The sequence below is a fragment of the Ochotona curzoniae genome, unplaced genomic scaffold, assembly GCF_017591425.1.
Source record: "Ochotona curzoniae isolate NIBS_2020 unplaced genomic scaffold, NIBS_Ocur_1.0 scaffold_274, whole genome shotgun sequence".
Taxonomy (NCBI): Eukaryota; Metazoa; Chordata; class Mammalia; order Lagomorpha; family Ochotonidae; genus Ochotona; species Ochotona curzoniae.
In genome coordinates, this window is record NW_024467101.1 from 4,840,855 (window position 1) to 4,857,488 (window position 16,634).

The 16,634-nt window shown below is 50.5% G+C and overlaps 1 protein-coding gene across 2 annotated transcripts in view; it reads right to left on the bottom strand.

Annotated features, from left to right (window-relative positions):
• Window positions 1–2,951: 2,951 nt before the first annotated feature.
• SNAP29 (synaptosome associated protein 29) overlaps window positions 2,952–16,634 on the bottom strand; it is a 29,397-nt gene continuing 15,714 nt past the window's right edge. Inside the window, exons 4-6 of one of the 2 annotated variants that reach the window (XM_041003672.1) lie at window positions 16,598–16,603; window positions 15,866–15,964; window positions 2,952–5,742 (exon numbers count right to left, since the gene is read on the bottom strand). In XM_041003672.1, the coding sequence (XP_040859606.1) occupies window positions 5,585–5,742; window positions 15,866–15,964; window positions 16,598–16,603 (263 nt within the window). In that variant the 3' untranslated portion in view covers window positions 2,952–5,584. The remainder of the gene's footprint in view (window positions 5,743–15,865; window positions 15,965–16,597; window positions 16,604–16,634) is intronic. The other variant, XM_041003671.1, reaches the window with a different exon arrangement.

The window sequence follows — 16,634 nt, forward strand, 5'->3', positions numbered from 1 at the left end:
AAATTGCCACAACGGCTGAAGTTGAACACATCCAAAGCTAGAAGCCCGGAGCTTCCGCATCTCCCACATGGGTGCAGGGTCCCAAGGCTTTGCGCCATGTTCCACTACTCTCCCAGGCCAGAAGCAGGGATCTGGCTGGGAAGTGGATTAGCTGAGACATGAGCCGGTGCCTTTATGGGATCCCAATGCTGACAAGGGGAGGATTAGCCAATTGAGCCATTGCATCTGGCCCTACAATATGTATGTATGGTCCCGTCACAATCTGCATGTGCTCATGGCACTCCCTTAAGTGCCTGCATTGCTGAAGGTCAATGTTATGATCCCTCAGTATTGCTTCATCTCTTATAACCCAACTCCAGCCTTTCCTCTCCTTGCAGCTCCTAGATGTGAGCCTCCTGGTATTTTCACTTCCGTTTCTCTGTCATCTCTCTGCCCACTGCCCACATTCAAGCCCTCACAGATCCTTACTCATGATGATGGCCAATGATGAACATCTGTCAGAGCCAGAGAGGCCTTGGAGACAGGGGCAGCCAGTCCCCTGATACACAGGAGTTCCTAGATGACCCTGTGCAGCCTACAGCTGCTTTCTCTAGAATCAATTGTTAGGCTTATGTCTTGGTCATTCTGGAAGACAGTTATTACAGTGAGTCAGGGCTCAGGTCATGGGCTCATCATCCTTTTCTGGTATATTGCATCCCGTCCAGCCGATGGGCTGGCAGTTCTGAGTGGAGGACCGTGTTAACCTTGTACAATGGCCAGCCACCCTTTTTTCCACCCATATGACTGACTCTTTGTAGCCTCAACAGGAGCAGCAAATGATGGCCCACAAACCACATGAGGCTCGCTTAGGTTTTGTGCTGCTCATGAATTAAATGGTTCTTTTTATTTGGAAAGTGAATGTTAAAGATTCAAAGAGTTGGACTTGGTGATGTGAGAAAATTATATAAAATTTAAACTTCTATGTTCATAAATGAAGTTCTATTGGAACATGGCTATTCTCATGTGTTTATTCTGGAGCCCAGTTATATGTTGCTTCACATAAGCACTGGGATTTTTTTTTTTTTTTTTAAGATTTACTTCACTTATTTGAAAGGCAGAGAGAAAGATGGAAAGATCTTCCATTTGCTTGTATATTCTCCCAAATGGCCTCAATGACCAGGGCTGGGCCAGGCTATAGCAAAAAGCCTAGAATTCCATCAGGTTTCCTATGTGGGTGGCAGGGGCACATGGGCCATCTTCTGCCTTCCCAGGTGCATTAGAAGGGAGGAGGGCCGTAAGTAGAGCAGCTGGGACTCAAAGTATTGCTAATATTGGATGTCGGTATTGCAGGCAATTGCTTAACCTTCTATAAGACAATATCAGCCTCAATAGGGATATATAGGATTTACTTATTGAAAGGTAGTGTTTGAAAGATTCCGTGCCCCCCAATCCCCCCCAAAAAACCCATTTTCCATTTCCACAATGGCCAGAGCTGAGCCAGGCTGAAGCTAGGAACCTGGGTCTGCTTCCAGGTCTCTCATCTGGCTGACAAGCATTTAGACACTTGGACTATCCTCTTGCTTTTCTAGGTCCATTAGCGAGGAGCTGGATTGGAACCAGCACTTACATGGGATGCTGGTATCTCAGATGGCAGAGTAACCAGCTGCACTACAACTCCAGCCCCTCAGCAGCTGATTGGTTGTACGCACAACATAGTGGGCTTACACTAAGTTGGGTACAATTTCACCAGGCAATACAACATAGTAGGATCACGTTTGTAAATGTGGCTTGCTACTGACTGAAATGTCACATAGAACCCATGACTGTGGACTCGGTAGAGACTGGCCTGTGATCCTAACACAGGCACAGCTGGCTGCTACAGCAGTTGGTCAGACCCTGGCACAGAAAATTGTTGAGGGGGGGGCAGGAGCATGGAGAAAGAATGGAAAGAAACTTTATGTTGATTAAGAGGTTTCTTTTCTTTCTCACACTTGGCTGATCATCTGAAATAAAGAGGCCCTGTTCTCTTGTTCACTCTGCAGATGCAAGCAGCAGTGAAGCCTGGATAAGGCTGATACCAAGAGCCCTGGACACAATCCCCATCTCCCACTGGCCAGGATCCACGTACTTGAGTCATCCCTGCTACCTTGGAGGGAGCCAGGAATGGCAGTGCAACAGGGACTCGAACCTCAGCACCCCGACATGGAAGGTGAGTGTTGTAAGCAACTGAGGCCAACCAAATCCTTTGCCTCAAGAGAGTATTTTTTTTTTAAACACATTTATTTATTTTGATTGAAAAGGTAGATTTACAGAGAGGAGAGACATAAAGATCTTTCATCTGAGGGTACACTTCCCACGGGGCTGCAATGGCTGGAATTGAGCTGATCCAAAGCCAGGAGACTGTTCTGGTTTCCCATGTGGGTGCAGGGTCCCAAGGCTTTGGGCCATCCTCGACTGCTTTTCCTGGCCACAAGCAGGATGGGAAGTGGAGCTGCTGGGACAGGAACGTGTGCCCATATGGGATCCTGGTGTGTGCAAGGCAAGGATTTAGCCATTAAACCATCGTGCTGGACCCCCAGTGCCCCTGAGGAGGGTATCTCAGTGTGATATCAGGTACAATAAAGTAGACTCCTTCAGTGAAGTAATCATGGAAGAAACTGAATTTGATTAAACAAAAACCGATCAAAACTGACTTCCTATTTTATTTTACGGATTATGGTCACTGCTGAATGAAGGAGGCATGGCAGATACAGATCTAGGTTCTGAACCAAGAGTCCCTGCCCCACCCTGTCCCCACATCAGGAGTGCTTCGAGTGCCTGGCTGATCATTGCGTACACAAGACATCCTAGCAGGACTGACGATGGTGCACAAAACTGGTAACTTGCAAAATTCTGCAGCAAAGTGTGAAGCATTAAAATCAACCGGTGCAGTGTACACTTAAAACTCCGTAATATTCACAAGAGGCAGTTAGATCAAAATGCATGTATTTTTTTTTCCCCCTTTGAACCTGAGCTAAATTCAGGTCTCCCTGCCTGCAGAATGCACAAACAAAACAAAACAAAAAACCCCACTGCTGTTAGGTCACGGATTTCACGTTAGAAAGCTTCCTTCCCAGGAGAATGCACTTGGTAAAGGTTAAAGTTAGTAATAGCACATTTTGACAGCTGCCAACTTCAAAGCTGGAGAAGCTGGTTTCTTTCTGCTGCTGGTGAAGGCACAATTTGTTTCCAGTGTGTCAGTGCAGACGGGAATTTGTTTCATGGAGTCCATCTGCCAAGAAGGAGGAGTCCTCTGTGGTGCTAAGGCCCATGGTACCCAGGCTGGCGGCACCTGTGCGTGTGTCCATGCCATGTCTCAAGGGTGGAATTTCTTCTTTCCTCCAATTCATCAGGCCTTCCTTCATTCTTGGTGGAAGGGCGAGCTGCTTCACTCTCTGAACTGGAGTGCGCAACCAGTTCGCGGTGAGCATGGGTGCAGGGGAGGACCCCGCAGGCAGTGGCAGTGGGACAGTATGCAGTTTAGGGAAGGCCCCTCAGCCCAGGACTTTGAACCAGAGGGTTCAAGCATGGGATGAGATGCAGCAGGTCCTCTCGAACAGGACCCAGAGAGAGGTGCTTCTGGAAAAGTTGAGACCACTCTTTTTGTGTACTTAAGAGAAACAACAAAATGAAACACAATAGGGCAGTGGGGGAGGATGACTGGCTTCACCAACCCTACAGGAGACAGGCAAGTTACATAAAAGTAAGACATTTCACTTGGCTTCGAGTCCACGGACTCACTGGTTCCATCTGCAGATGGGAGGCTGACCGTCTGGTGTTAATGACAGTGGCTGCTAGATGCAATTATCTGAACAAACAAGTTTTGGTTTTGAGGCTCAGTGACTAATAACTCACAGATCTAGGCCTGGTGATGACAAAGTTATGATGATGTACATGGAAGAGGGTGTGAAGAGGAAAAAAAAAAAAACAACCGGAAAGTGGGGCAGGCGGAAATACTCACGTGGGCTGCTCTGCACTTCTGATTGAAAGGCCCGGGGATTGGTGTGGCCTGGGCTGCGAGTTGTGTGGAACGTTTCCCTTCCAGGCGTTGTCAGGGGGATAAGTGATGCTGAGCTCATGTGATAAATACCAGCTGGATTTTGATCACCTTTAACTAACTCCTCCTCACACTCGGGTAGTTGAGACGATGTGGGGGCCGAGTCCCCGAGGTTGATGGGACATGAGTGCTGTGCAGAGGAAGCTGCTGTGTCTGCCACGGAGGCTGTCAGTGGTTTTGAGAAGGCTGGGTATCACAGGCTGTGGACTTCTGCCCGACTGGCACCCAGGGGTGGCCTGAGCTCTGTGGATGACTTTTTATAGGCCACAGACTCCGAAGGAAAGCAGCCCCAGATGGTACAAGTTTAAGGTGAAAGGCACTGCGATTGAAAGTTTGTGACCTTCCATGTTATTAAGATCAGTCCTTCTCACCATCTTCGAAATGCTCTATTTTTTTTTTAAACAAAAAAGGTCTGTGGCATCAATGATTTCACTGAAGACTAATTGATTTTATGGTAGATATCAGTTTAATGAATGCTTTCCGATGATTCCTTTTGTAAAAAATAAGCTGGGCCACTTAACGTTAACAGCTGGGCTTTTCTTCCCTTAGCCAAATCCCTCTGTGTGAAGTCAGCGTTATTTGTAGAGTCACTGTTTTAAAGCCGGGTGGCACAGGACCAGGTGCTGTTGCAATAAGTTATCTTGCAGGAAGTGCAGAAGGTCAGGAGACTCCAGGTCCAGAATACATATTCCATCACACTCAGCTTTGGCCAATGGAGTAGAAGGCTCAGAGGAGGAAGAGCAGTGTGCTTGGCCCTGTGTGACACTCCTACAACCTATACTGTACTGCCCATGTGTCAATCACGTGGCTTTGTGCCAATGGAAAATCTGTTTCCAACTGGAGAGGAGAGAGGAGGGGAAGAAGGGTTTGCCCAATTTTCTGCAGATTTCCAGGTGATCACAGTGAGCAGTGCTGATCTGAAGCCACAGGCATGCTGTTGTGTCAGCACTGACGGATCTAACATTGACCCTTTCCCAGGGGGCTGAGAATCACAAATGACATGCTGTGTGTGTTTGTGTGTGCGTGAGAGAGAGTGGGCGCGCAAATGGCATGATAACTCCTGCACAGCGCTGTGGGAAGGACCCTCCCCACACAAACCGACTCACAGGGTCCCAGAACGTTCTGACTCATGTATGGCCTAGGAATGAGTAACACATCAAACAGGGAAAAAGCAGTTGGCGGGTAGAACACTGAACTTCTGCCCACACCTTTCCACATACTCGTGAAAGTGAGAAATACAACTTTTCTTCTCATTCCAACATGGTCATCAAAGGCCCAAGGTATTCATCTCACATTGGCTGAGAGAACTTAAGAGGAGTCGGCCCTAAGAAAACATGGGACACACAGTTCCTCAGGGCAACAAAAATCTCTTCAGACCCACTCTATTAGAACATTTGTGCCAACACGTATTAAATGACATACTAAAATAAGAAATGAGATTTCTTGGGAGTTTTTAAAGATCTGTTCAAGTCTCTTCCTCACCAAGTAGTGGAGGTCCTTTTTGGTTCTTTAGAGCTGTCGCACTTTCTTTTCTGTGCTTTTTATATTAAGGTCTAACTTGTCCACTTTGGTGGTCAGCCGGTCAAGAATGTCGTCTTGCTCCTCAATTTCCGTCTGCATCCCCAGGGCGATGTTCTTCAGCCGGCCCAGTCCCACGGACAGCTCGTCTGTGGAGGAAGCAAAAGGGACAGGGGGTCTGAGTGAAGGCTGTCCTTGCACCTGCAGACGCCTGTTCTTTCCCTCTGGTCTCCTTCCAGCCCGGGTGCTCCGCAGTGGCTGCGTCACTGACTCACCTCCCTTCCTGAAAAGGGTCTGGTTAGGTTGTCCCCAGCTATGTGCACGTGATAAGAAAATCTGTTTACTCAACAAACAGGAATATGTACCTAAGGGAGAGGCCTTCTCTCCACTCCCCAAGATGCTACTGTTTAGATAAATTTTTTTTTTAATTTATAGTTTTATAATTTGAGTCAGAGATTGATCTTATCTGCTGGTTTACTCTTCAAACGCCCGTGGCGGCTGAGTTTTGGCTTGGGCTCAGGCTGGGAGCCTGGAACTCAAGCCAAGTCTCTAACACGGGTGGCAGGGCCCCAGTGATTGGGCATCTTCACTGCTGCCTCTCTAAAACTGGATTCACACAGGATCCGGAATGGCAAATGGGATGGGGGGTGGGGATTCCTTGTTTGGAGACCCGGGAGCCCTGTCCAATAGGAACCCCTGTACCAGGCAGCTCCAATCCCAAGCTCTCCTCAGGAAAGGCTGCACTTCCCAGTCACTCTACAGGTGGCAGGGGCAGGGAGGGACCCTGTCTCTGCTCTATTATCTGAGGTGCTCTTCTAGAAAACACAGGAAGTACAGATGTTATCATGGGACCTGGATGCCTGGAAAGCTCTTATTCAATACTGTTCCATCAAGTGTCCCTACGTTTGTTTGTTCATTGACACCTCCTCCCGATCCAAGGACACGATGATGTGGCAGATAGGCTGGGCGTGACAGTCAGCTTGTGTTCCTTGAACTGGACTGGTGTCACTGCCTTCACTGACAGGAAGAAGATGGCATCACAGCCCAGGGTCTCTAGGGCAAACAACCAAGTGCTAGGGATGGTATGGTGCTTCAGTGTGTTAAGCTCAGGCTGAAACATGGGCATCCCAGACTGGATTTGCCAGTTCGAATCCTGGCTATTTTGCCTCCGACCCAGTGCTCTGGGATATGTGCCTGGAAAATGCAGCAGATAATGGTCCAAGCACTTGGATCCCTGCGATCCAGATAGAGTTTCAGGCTTCTGGTCTCAGTGTGTCCTAACCTGATGGCCATCTGGGGTGTGAACCAGTGAATGGAAGATCTTTTTCTGTATCTCCTTCGCTGCCACTATCTTCCAAATAAAATAGATTAGGAAGAGAGAGGGAAAAAAAAAAAGGATCAGGTGTCAACTGTGTTGGGCTCCTAGTGATGCTGCTGGGCTAAAACGTGTATAAAATTGGAGCACCATTACTAGTGAAAATTCAGGGCACACGCTAACGAGTAAGAGTCCCACATCCATAGGGGAATGAGCAGGATGCGGTGGGGAGGGGAGAGGCTAGGTCAACTCCTTGGCTCTTGAGTTCAAGGCCCTAGCTTGCTCCTGAGGTATATGCTGGCTTCCCCAGGACGGTCAGTGTTCATTTTTAAGAGGGATCATGTCTTCAGGGATGTGGCCACCTCAGGAGTGAAGTGAGGGGCGAGGTATGCCAAGAGGCTGGTCCCCTGTGGGGTGGGGCTGCAGGGATAATCATCCGTGATTCTGCCCAGGGGGATGTCATGCTGCTTTCCTAGCTTTGTGATCGTTCGTGTCTGTGTGTGCGTGTGTGCACATGTGCCTGCTGGTATGCTAAGAGCTGCTTTCTGACCCTATCCTAAGAATGGTGTGCCAGGTTAAGAGCCGTGGGGAGAGAGAAGGGGGCGGTGCCCTGCAAGCTTTCTTCCTTGTGCAATTAGAGATTAAACACGAAGTGAAGAAAGGTCAGTCAGTACACTGGCACAAGCTGAACTGCTTTTGAACAAAGGTAGCCCTCGGCTCTGTGCTGCTTGAGGTTCCTGGGGCCTGTGGCTTGTGTGTCCTGGATGGGAAAGCCTGTGAGGTTGTCCCAGGCCTCAGGAAGCTTTCAGCTTCTGGGCCAGCATGGGATGTACATGCAGCTGGGTCAGGGTTGGGAGTGGGACAAAGTAAAACCATCAGGGAAGGGAGGAGGAGTCACTTGGCCTGAGTCTCTGAGCTGTGGGGGAAGCTGTGGTGAGGGAAGAGTGTGAGCAGAGTACCCTCCAAGGGCAGCTAGCACAGCCTGGGTCGGCGGGGTAAGACTCCATTGCCTGCTACTCTACACGGGCACCTGCAGGGACAGGCTCAGACCGCAGATTCTCAGCGACACCTAGACATCCTCGCCTCTGGGGATGGCCGGCCACTCAGCCCTTTCTGCCCGCTCCTTGCATTCAGGATTCTTCCTTTATCTCCCTTCTTTCTGCCCTTGGCAGCAGGAACAGATGCTGAACTCCCTGCGACTCTGGTGGCTGACGGGTACAGGGCGTCCAGGCTCCCTCAGGTTCCCGTTGCAGTTGTTGGATCTGGGCAGACACACCCTTGGCCTTGGAGAAGTCTCTGGCTCCGGAGGGCAGAGTCCAGGGGCCAGATGCAAGTAGCTTCTTTGGGCTGGGCTTTCCTGGGTGCTGAGGGTGGAGGGCACATATGGCCTGCAGTGGAGGCTGCTGTGTGTGCAGTGTGGGGCTGGGCCCACTGCCTGCTCCTGTCTGCCTCCCTGTGGAGGGCTAGTGGTAACATCAGTGCGGGAATGGTGATGAAAGCAATGGGTGGTGGTAGAAATACATGGTTCTTTCCCTTATTTGTTCTTATTTATGTCTATTTTCTTCTATTACTTAAAAGCATTACAAGTGGGGCCTGGCATGGTAGCCTAGTGGCTAAAGTCCTCGCCTTGCACATCCTAGGATCCCATACGGGTGTCAGTTCATGTCTCAGCTGCTCCACTTCCCATCCAGCTCCCTGCTCGTAGCCTGGGAAAGCAGTCGAAGACAGCCCAAAGCTTTGGGACCCTGCACCCACATGGGAGACCCGGAAGAAGCTCCTGGCTTTAGGTCAGTTCAGCTGTGGCTGTTGTAGCCCTTCTGGGGAGTGAACCAGTGGCTGGAAGATCTTTTTCTCTGCAAATCTGCCTTTCTGATAAAGATAAATGTAAAAAAAAAAAAAAAGTTACACGTACATTCTCTAATTCCAGTTTTAGTAATCAAGCTCCAAAGCACAAAGATTTTTGCATAGCAGTGTCTGCAGGATTATTTATAGTGGGGAACAACAGAAATAACCCAGTGTTCAAAAATGGGATTGGATGGTTAAGAACTTTTCTGTTTAGAGGAATATGGCAGTTTAGAAAATGAAGATATAAGTGAAAAAGCAAAGACCAAAGTTTATAAAAAAAGGATATGCCAAAAAGTTCAGAGGGGCTGGGGTTGTGGTACAGCACGTTAAGCCATCACCTGCAACCCTGACATCCTGCAAGGGTGCTGGTTTGACTCCCAGCAGTTCCACTTCTGACCCACGTCCCTGCTTTCTTCCAGGGGAAGCAGTGAAAGATGGCCCATGTGCTTAGCTCCTGTACCCAACGTGGGAGATTCAGATAAAACGCATGGCTTTTTTGATTTGTTTTGAAGATTTATTTATTTTTATTGGAAAGTTAGATTTACAGAGGCTCACTCCCCAAGTGGCCCCAATGACCAGAGCTGAGATGATCTGAAGCCAGGAGCCAAGAGCTTCTTCCGGGTCTTCCACATATGTGCCGTGTTCCAAGGCTCTGGGCCACCCTCAACTGGATGGGAAGCAGAGCAGCCGGGACATGAACCAGGGCACATATGAGATCCCAGCACAGGCAAGGCGAGGACTTTAGCCAGTAGGCTACTATGCCAGGTCCAAAGTGCCTGCCCTAGCTGTTGCAGTGATTTGGGAAGTGAACCAAGGGGTAGAATATGTCTATTTTTTTTAAAGATTTATTTATTTCGGGCCCGGCGCGGTGGCGCAGTGGTTAAGGTCCTCGCTTTGCACGCCCGGGATCCCATATGGACGCCGGTTCTATCCCGGCAGCCCCGCTTCCCTTCCAGCTCCCTGCCTGTGTCCCGGAAAAGCAGTCGAGGACGGCTCAAAGCTTTGGGACCCTGCACCTGCGTGGGAGACCCAAAACAGGCTCCTGGCTTCGGATCGGCATAGTATCGGCCTGTTGCGCTCACTTGGGGAGTGAATCATCGGATGGAAGATCTTCCTCTCTGTCTCTCCTCCCTGTACATCCGCCTTTCCAATTAAAAAAAAAAAAAAGATTTATTTATTTTTATTGCAAAGTCTAATATATATGTATAGAGGAGGAGGGACAGAGAAATATTTTCCATCTGATGATTCACTCCCCAAGTGACTGCAATAGCCGGTGCTGCGCTGAACCAAAGCCAGGAGCCAGGATCTCTTCTGGGTCTCCCGTGCAGGTGCAAGGTCCCAAAGCTTTGGGCTGTCCTTGACTGCTTTCTCGGGCCACAAGCAGGGAGCTGGATGGGAAGTGGAGCTGCCGGGATTAGAACTGGTGTCCATATGGGATCCTGGTGCATTCAAGGCAAGGATTTTAAGTGTTAAGCCACGGCACTGAGACCAGAACATGTCTATTTATCCTGATTCCAGTAACACTAACTTTCAAATAAGTAAAATATATATTTTTAGGAAAATGAATCTTAAAAAAGAAACTCACGGAGAAGCAAATTAAAAGATAAGCTTGCTGCCAGCTATAGGCTACTGCCCAGGTTGCTCTTTGACCCAAGCAAGCGTTACACTGCTGGGAAAAGGCAGCTAATAACTGGTGAGTGTTCTGGGCTTGATTAATGCCAAATCTGTCTGAATTATATCAGTGTGCCAATATAGTTACCTCTTTTTTTTTTTTTTTTTAAAGATATACAGGAGGGGGATTGGAAGCTCCTCTGCAAGATGACTCTGGGGCCCATCTACTGGTGGCAGGGTGGGTAGCAGCTGTGGATTACCAGGGGAAGGGGGTTTGGGGATGTGTGGGAGTGGAGGTTGTGCTTTATGGGTGTGCAATGACTTCTGGAGCATTCCATGGATCTGGCCACTGTCCTTGCAGGTCAACAAGGGAGTTGAGACTAGGTGGTTTAGAGAGGGGAAACCGGAGGGCATGTCTGGATCAGACCACTGCACCTACCCATGTGGGAGACCTGGTCTGGGCTGGGTGGCATAGCCTGCTGCCTGGTGCTGCACACAAAAACTAAGGCTGGGGGGGGGGGCCTGCCTGGCACGGCTAGACCACAGTGCCCATCAGTGAGTGTCAGGTCAGGAGACAGGCCACACAAAGCTGGGCCTTGAGATGGATTAGCACAGGTCTTGGGGCAGACTGTGTAGGGGATATGTAGGCTCACCCCTGTAGGTCTGTAGTACTCACTGATTTGTGTGAGAGCTGGGGGTGGTGACAGGGTGAGCTAGGCATGACCATGGAACTTACATTCATGGAAATGGGTTGGAGAAGGCCAGACTGGGCCGGCCGTGGTTGTAGCACCAGCAGGCGCACCCAAAAATTGGGTCTGGGCCATAGCACCCATCAGCACATTGCAAAGTCTGGGACTGGGAAGGGGGGAAGGGCTTTGCACTTACCGGCATACATAAGATCCAGGTATGGGAGTGGGCCTGGTTGGGGATCTTGGAAACTCCCTTACTAGGTCACAGCTTCCACTGGTGAGCACAAGAGCTAGGGCTGGGGCCTGGCTGGGTAGGGATGCTCCATTTGTTGGCATGTGTGTAAGTAGACTCAGGGGGAGGGCTGGGCTGGGCTGGGCCTTAGCAACACTGGCGCGTGTGGGAGCTAAGACGGGATGTAGGCAGGTTGGCCTAGGTCAATTCACTCACTGGTTTACATGAGAGCCAAGGATACAGGTAGGCTGGGTAGGGCTAGATTGCAGCACCTACCAGCAAGAATTGGGACTGGGGCAGATCAGGCAAGGCCAGGCCAGGCTGCAGCATTTGTTGGCAAGTGCTAGTACATCCAAGATCTGGGCTGGGAGCAGGCTTGGTAGGGGAATTAAGGGGATTCCCCTGCTAGGCTGCAGTTCCCATTGGTGAAAATGAGCCTTGGGGTTGGGGACTGACTGATTTGAACATGACTACAGCACCCCTCAGCATGCATGTGGGCTGGGTCCAGGGGTGGAAGGGACTGGGTTAGGCCCCAGCATTTGTTGGTACTCGCAAGAGGCAGAGTGGGTGTGGGACGAGCTGGGTTAGGTTGTGGTACCCACCGTTCAACATGAGGGCCAAGTCTGGGAGTAGGCCAGGTGGGGCTGGGCTGTAGCATCTGTTGGTGAGAGCTAGAATGGGTGTTGGCCGGTCAGACAAGGTCTCAATATCTGCTGGTCAATGCCAGGACTGGAGGTGGGCCTTATCAGGCTGGGCTGAGCACTCACTGGAATGTATGAAATCTGGGCTTGGGAGCTAGTCTGATAAGGAAACTTGGAGAACTCCCCTAGTAGGCTGGTGAGTTGAGAGCTGAGGCTGGGATTAGTTAAGGCCAGGCCACAGGTTACAGGACCCATCAGCATGCATGTAGACCAGGTCTGGGGGTGGGCTGGGCTAGGCCAGCTGAGAGTACCCTCTGGCAAGTATGAGAGCCAGGAAAGGGTGCAAGCTGGGCCAGGTTGGGCTGCAATACCTGTCAGTTCACTGAGGGCTGGGAGTGGAAGCAGGCTGTGCTGTGCTAGGCTTTAGCACCCATCAGCATAAGCTAGGACTGGGAGAAGGCTGGGCAGAGCTAGGATTTGGGGCAAAGTGGGTCATGCCAGATGGCTGCAGCAGCAGTCAGCATATACATGATCTGAGGCTGGGACGAGCCTGGTAGGGAACCAGGGGTAGACCAGGCGGGGCAGGGCCACAACACTAATCAGCTCACATGTGAGCCGAGTTTGGGGAAGTACAGGCTGGGCTAGGTCACCATATCCACTGGCACAAGCAAGAGCCAGAGTAAGTGCAGGCCAACTGGGCTTTGCCGCAGCATCTGCTGGCAAGTGCTGTGATGGGAAGCAAGTCCTGTTGGGTTGGATTGCAGCATCCCCTGGCAAGCACAAGGTTTAGGGTTGGGAGTTGGCAGGGGAACTGGGCACTTCTCTGCTGGGCTGCAGCTCCCGCTGGTGAGCATGAGAACCAAGGCTACAGGCGGGTCAGGCTGGACAAGGTGACAGTACCAGTCAGCATATATGTGTGCTGAGTCTGGAGGTGGGTCAGCCTGAGCTAAGCCATAGCACCCCTGGGCATGTATGAACCAGATGGGATGTGGGATGGGATGGACCAAACTACTGCATATGTTGGTACGCGCTGGAACCAGGACTGGGGGTGGGCGTGGTGAAAGTTATTGGGGGTTACCCCGACTAGGCTGCAGTTTCTGTTGGTGTGCGTAAGGGCTGGGTCTGTGGTGGGTGGCTTGGGCTAGGTTGCAGCACTCATCAGCTGGTGTGGCGGATGGGGTTAGGAATGGAACTGAGCAGATAACTGCACTCACTGGGATGTGTGTAGACTGATGTGGGTGATGGACTGAATTGGACCTTGCACTAGCTGGCCCATACAAGATTCAGGTGTGGGGTCACTATAGGAGAGACTCAAACTCTGGCCACAGGGAAAATCACAGGATATGTGTCCTTGGAGTGCAAGCATCAGGACTGGGCCGCCTTAGTTGCTGATGCCCGTTTAGTGGGCAGCATGCTCAGATGCACAAGGGAACATGACGGCCAGCTCATCTACGCCAGCAGAGACACTGAGTGCCTCATAGGAGAACGGAACGAGCAGTCTGCACAACTCTCCTGGCCAGAAGTTTTGCAGCAAGTGTCTGGGCGGGAGGATGTACTAAAGTAGACTTTGTCAGCCAACAGACCTTGGAAAGATTTTCTCCACCCTGGAGCAAGGAAACCAACAACTTCTCGGGACTTAACTCAAGCAACGCCCTCAGAACATTCTTCCCCACATTGGGGTCTCTAAGGTGATAGCAAATGACCATCTTCCATCTTTGGTGCTAATGTAGTTTGGCAGTAAGGAGTGGTCCCCTCCCCCACACAGGAGAAAAAAAAAAAAGTTGGAAACATTTGTACTACCCTCCTTCCTCCATATCTCGACCTTTCTCATCTTAATTGGTGGCTGACATATGCATACATCCTTCTCAACTATGCAAATAACATTTAGTAAACAAATAAATGCAAAAATACATATAAAAGTTTGCTGGTATGCGTCTGTGGCACGGAAGGTTAAGCCACCGCTTTGGATGTTGAGTGCCTGGCAGACAGAAGATGACGGCCCCTGTCACCCACCTCCAAGGGACACCCAGATTGAGTTACTGGCTTCATCCTGGTCCAACCCTACCAGTTCTAGACATCTGGAGAGTGAACTAGTGGATGGAAGATCTCTCCATCTGCCCTTCAAGCAAATAAATAAGTAAGTCTTAAAAGGAGCATGCACTTGAGCACCGTGTCACTCCTGCTCCTAGCTCAGGGCTGAGCGAACCACACGGAGTGACACCTCCTGGGAGGGCACAGCAAGCAGAAGGCCATGCAGGGACATCCACAGCGCCCTCATGGGTTTCTTTTTCTTTCCTTTTTGTAAAGCTTTTTTTTTTTTTTTTTTTAATAGGAAAGGCATATTTACAAAGAGAAGGAGAGACACAGAGAAAGATCTTCCATCTGCTGTTTCACTTCCCAAGTGACCATAAAGACCAGAGCTGAGCAAATCCGAAGCCAGGAGCTTTTTCCAGGTCTCCCATGTGGGTGCAGGGTCCCAAGGCTTTGAGCTGTCCTCAACTGCTTTCCCAGGCCACAAGCAGGGAAATGGGACAGCCAGGACATAAACTGGTGCCCATACAGGATACTGGTGTGTGCAAGACAAAGATTTAGCTACTGAGGCATCAGGCCAGGCCCACCATAACGGGTTTCAACATGGGGGGTGGGCAGTACAATTTTGTTACTTTTTTCACTCACTTTGCCAGCTCCTTATAGCGGCTGTGAGACCTGACCATGCAGGAAAGGTGAGAGGAGGAAACAGGTCTGAGACACCGCCTAGGGTCAACTGAAACTCACATTCCTGGGGAACTCCCGTCTACATCCACTAATACAATCCCACCTGACCTTCAAATGACTAACTCCCCTCTTCATGTGACAAGTCATCACTGTGGGCAAGTGTCTGGCCTAGTAGCTAAGGGGCAGGTTAGGATGCCTGAGCTTCATAGCAGAGTTCCTGGGTTCAGTGTTTGTCACTGCTAACCACAGATGCTGGGAGTCAGCAGTGATGGGTTCCAGCCACAGATGAGAGAGACCTGCACTCAAGTGCCAGCTCTCGGCTTCAGTGCAGCACTATACGCTCACGCTTGGCCCAGGTAGGCATATACAAAGTAAAACAGCACATGAGCGCATTTCCTTCCAGATCAGTCGGACAGAACCCATTGAAGAAATGCTTGCATACTGGGCTGGTCTGAAGCCATGATGGAGACATTCCCTCACTCTCCTGGAATTTACAGTCTGATCAGAAAGATGTGGTTATGGCTGGTTATGCAGAGAGCACCACGGAAACAACAGGGCTCTGGGGCTATAAGAGGAGCCCATAGGGCAGCACACTGCCAGTATGGGAGGGAGCCCAACACGCAGGGTGGGGAGGAAGGTTTCTTCTGGTAACAGGGGACCCAGGTGGGAAAGAACTTGAATCAGAAAGGTTGTAGCAATCCACTATGTGTGTGTGGGGGGGGGGTTGCTGGGAGCCACAGGCTGCGGTGAGGAACCTGGACTGTGTGCTCCAAGCATGCGGGCCACTGAGCATCTGGAAGCATGTGGCACCTGACTGAGGTTCTAAAGGTTCATGGTGCTGAGGGAGTTGTCAGTGTGCCAGCAGCATCACGAGCGGACTCTTCCCAGGCCAGCGGACACCCTGACCATCTCATGGTGTGGTCTTCTATACCCTGCCCACCGGTTCTCAGAGACCCCTTCCATCAGGCCCTGAGTGGCTGCATCCAGACTGCACACTGAGTCTCTTGGGGGGCCATGGGGTCCCTGCCACTGCTTTGATTCTGGTGAGAGGTGGGGATGGTCTGTCTGAACCAGAAGCACCAACTGGCAAGCTCCCAGAGACAGAGCAACTGGTCATGAATTGGGGTGTTGTGTGGCATGTGGGGAGGGAGTGGCTGGGGGTGCCAGACGCGGGCTATGCTCAATGGGGACCAAGAGAGAGGCGGCTGAGGCCCCGGGGCTTACCTAGGTTGCTGTCGATCTTCTGGTGATAAGCGCGCAGGTGTGCGTTCTTGGGGTAAGCGTCAGCGCTGCTCACAGAGCTGGCCCCTCCAGGGCTGGAGTCTGAGTTTTGAAAGAAACGCCGAGAAGATGATGAACTAACTTCGCTTCAAACACTGCTTCCCCAAACCCGTCTTAATCTGGAGAGTGGGTAGCAGGAAGGAGGGGGCTGGTTCTGAGGTCACCCAGCTATGAGGCTGTTTCTAAATGCACAAAGGAAAGCCCTGTTATCTCAGTTCACCTCTTCGTTTTGAGGCAGGTGTAGAGGGATGTGTGTGTGTGCGCGCGTGCTCTTTTTCTAGATTTCGTACACTGCCTCCAGTGAGGACCTGCTAAAGACATTCTATGGATGCAGAACTGATTTGTTTTCCATTCTTGCCAGTTCACCTGCATCGCATGAGTGGGCACTGGATGCAGAGGTCAAGGCAGAGGACTGGCCAGAGGACCGATGACAGCAGCTGGCAATGGAAATAACCCGGATGGAACCGCTAAGTGGTACTCTTCAAGGAAATGTTGCAGTTTAGAAAAGTGTTCAAGATGTCAGAGGAACAAACAAAAGCAGGGGATAAAAACATATGAGGGTACCTCCAAAAGTTCATAGAAAATGGAACTAGAAGTTTATTGGAGTGAGTGTTGTGGTACAGTGGACTAAGCTGTTGCCCAGAATACCACATCCCCTATCAGAAGGCCTGAGACCGAGTTCTGCCTTTATTTCTGACCCAGCTTTCTGCCA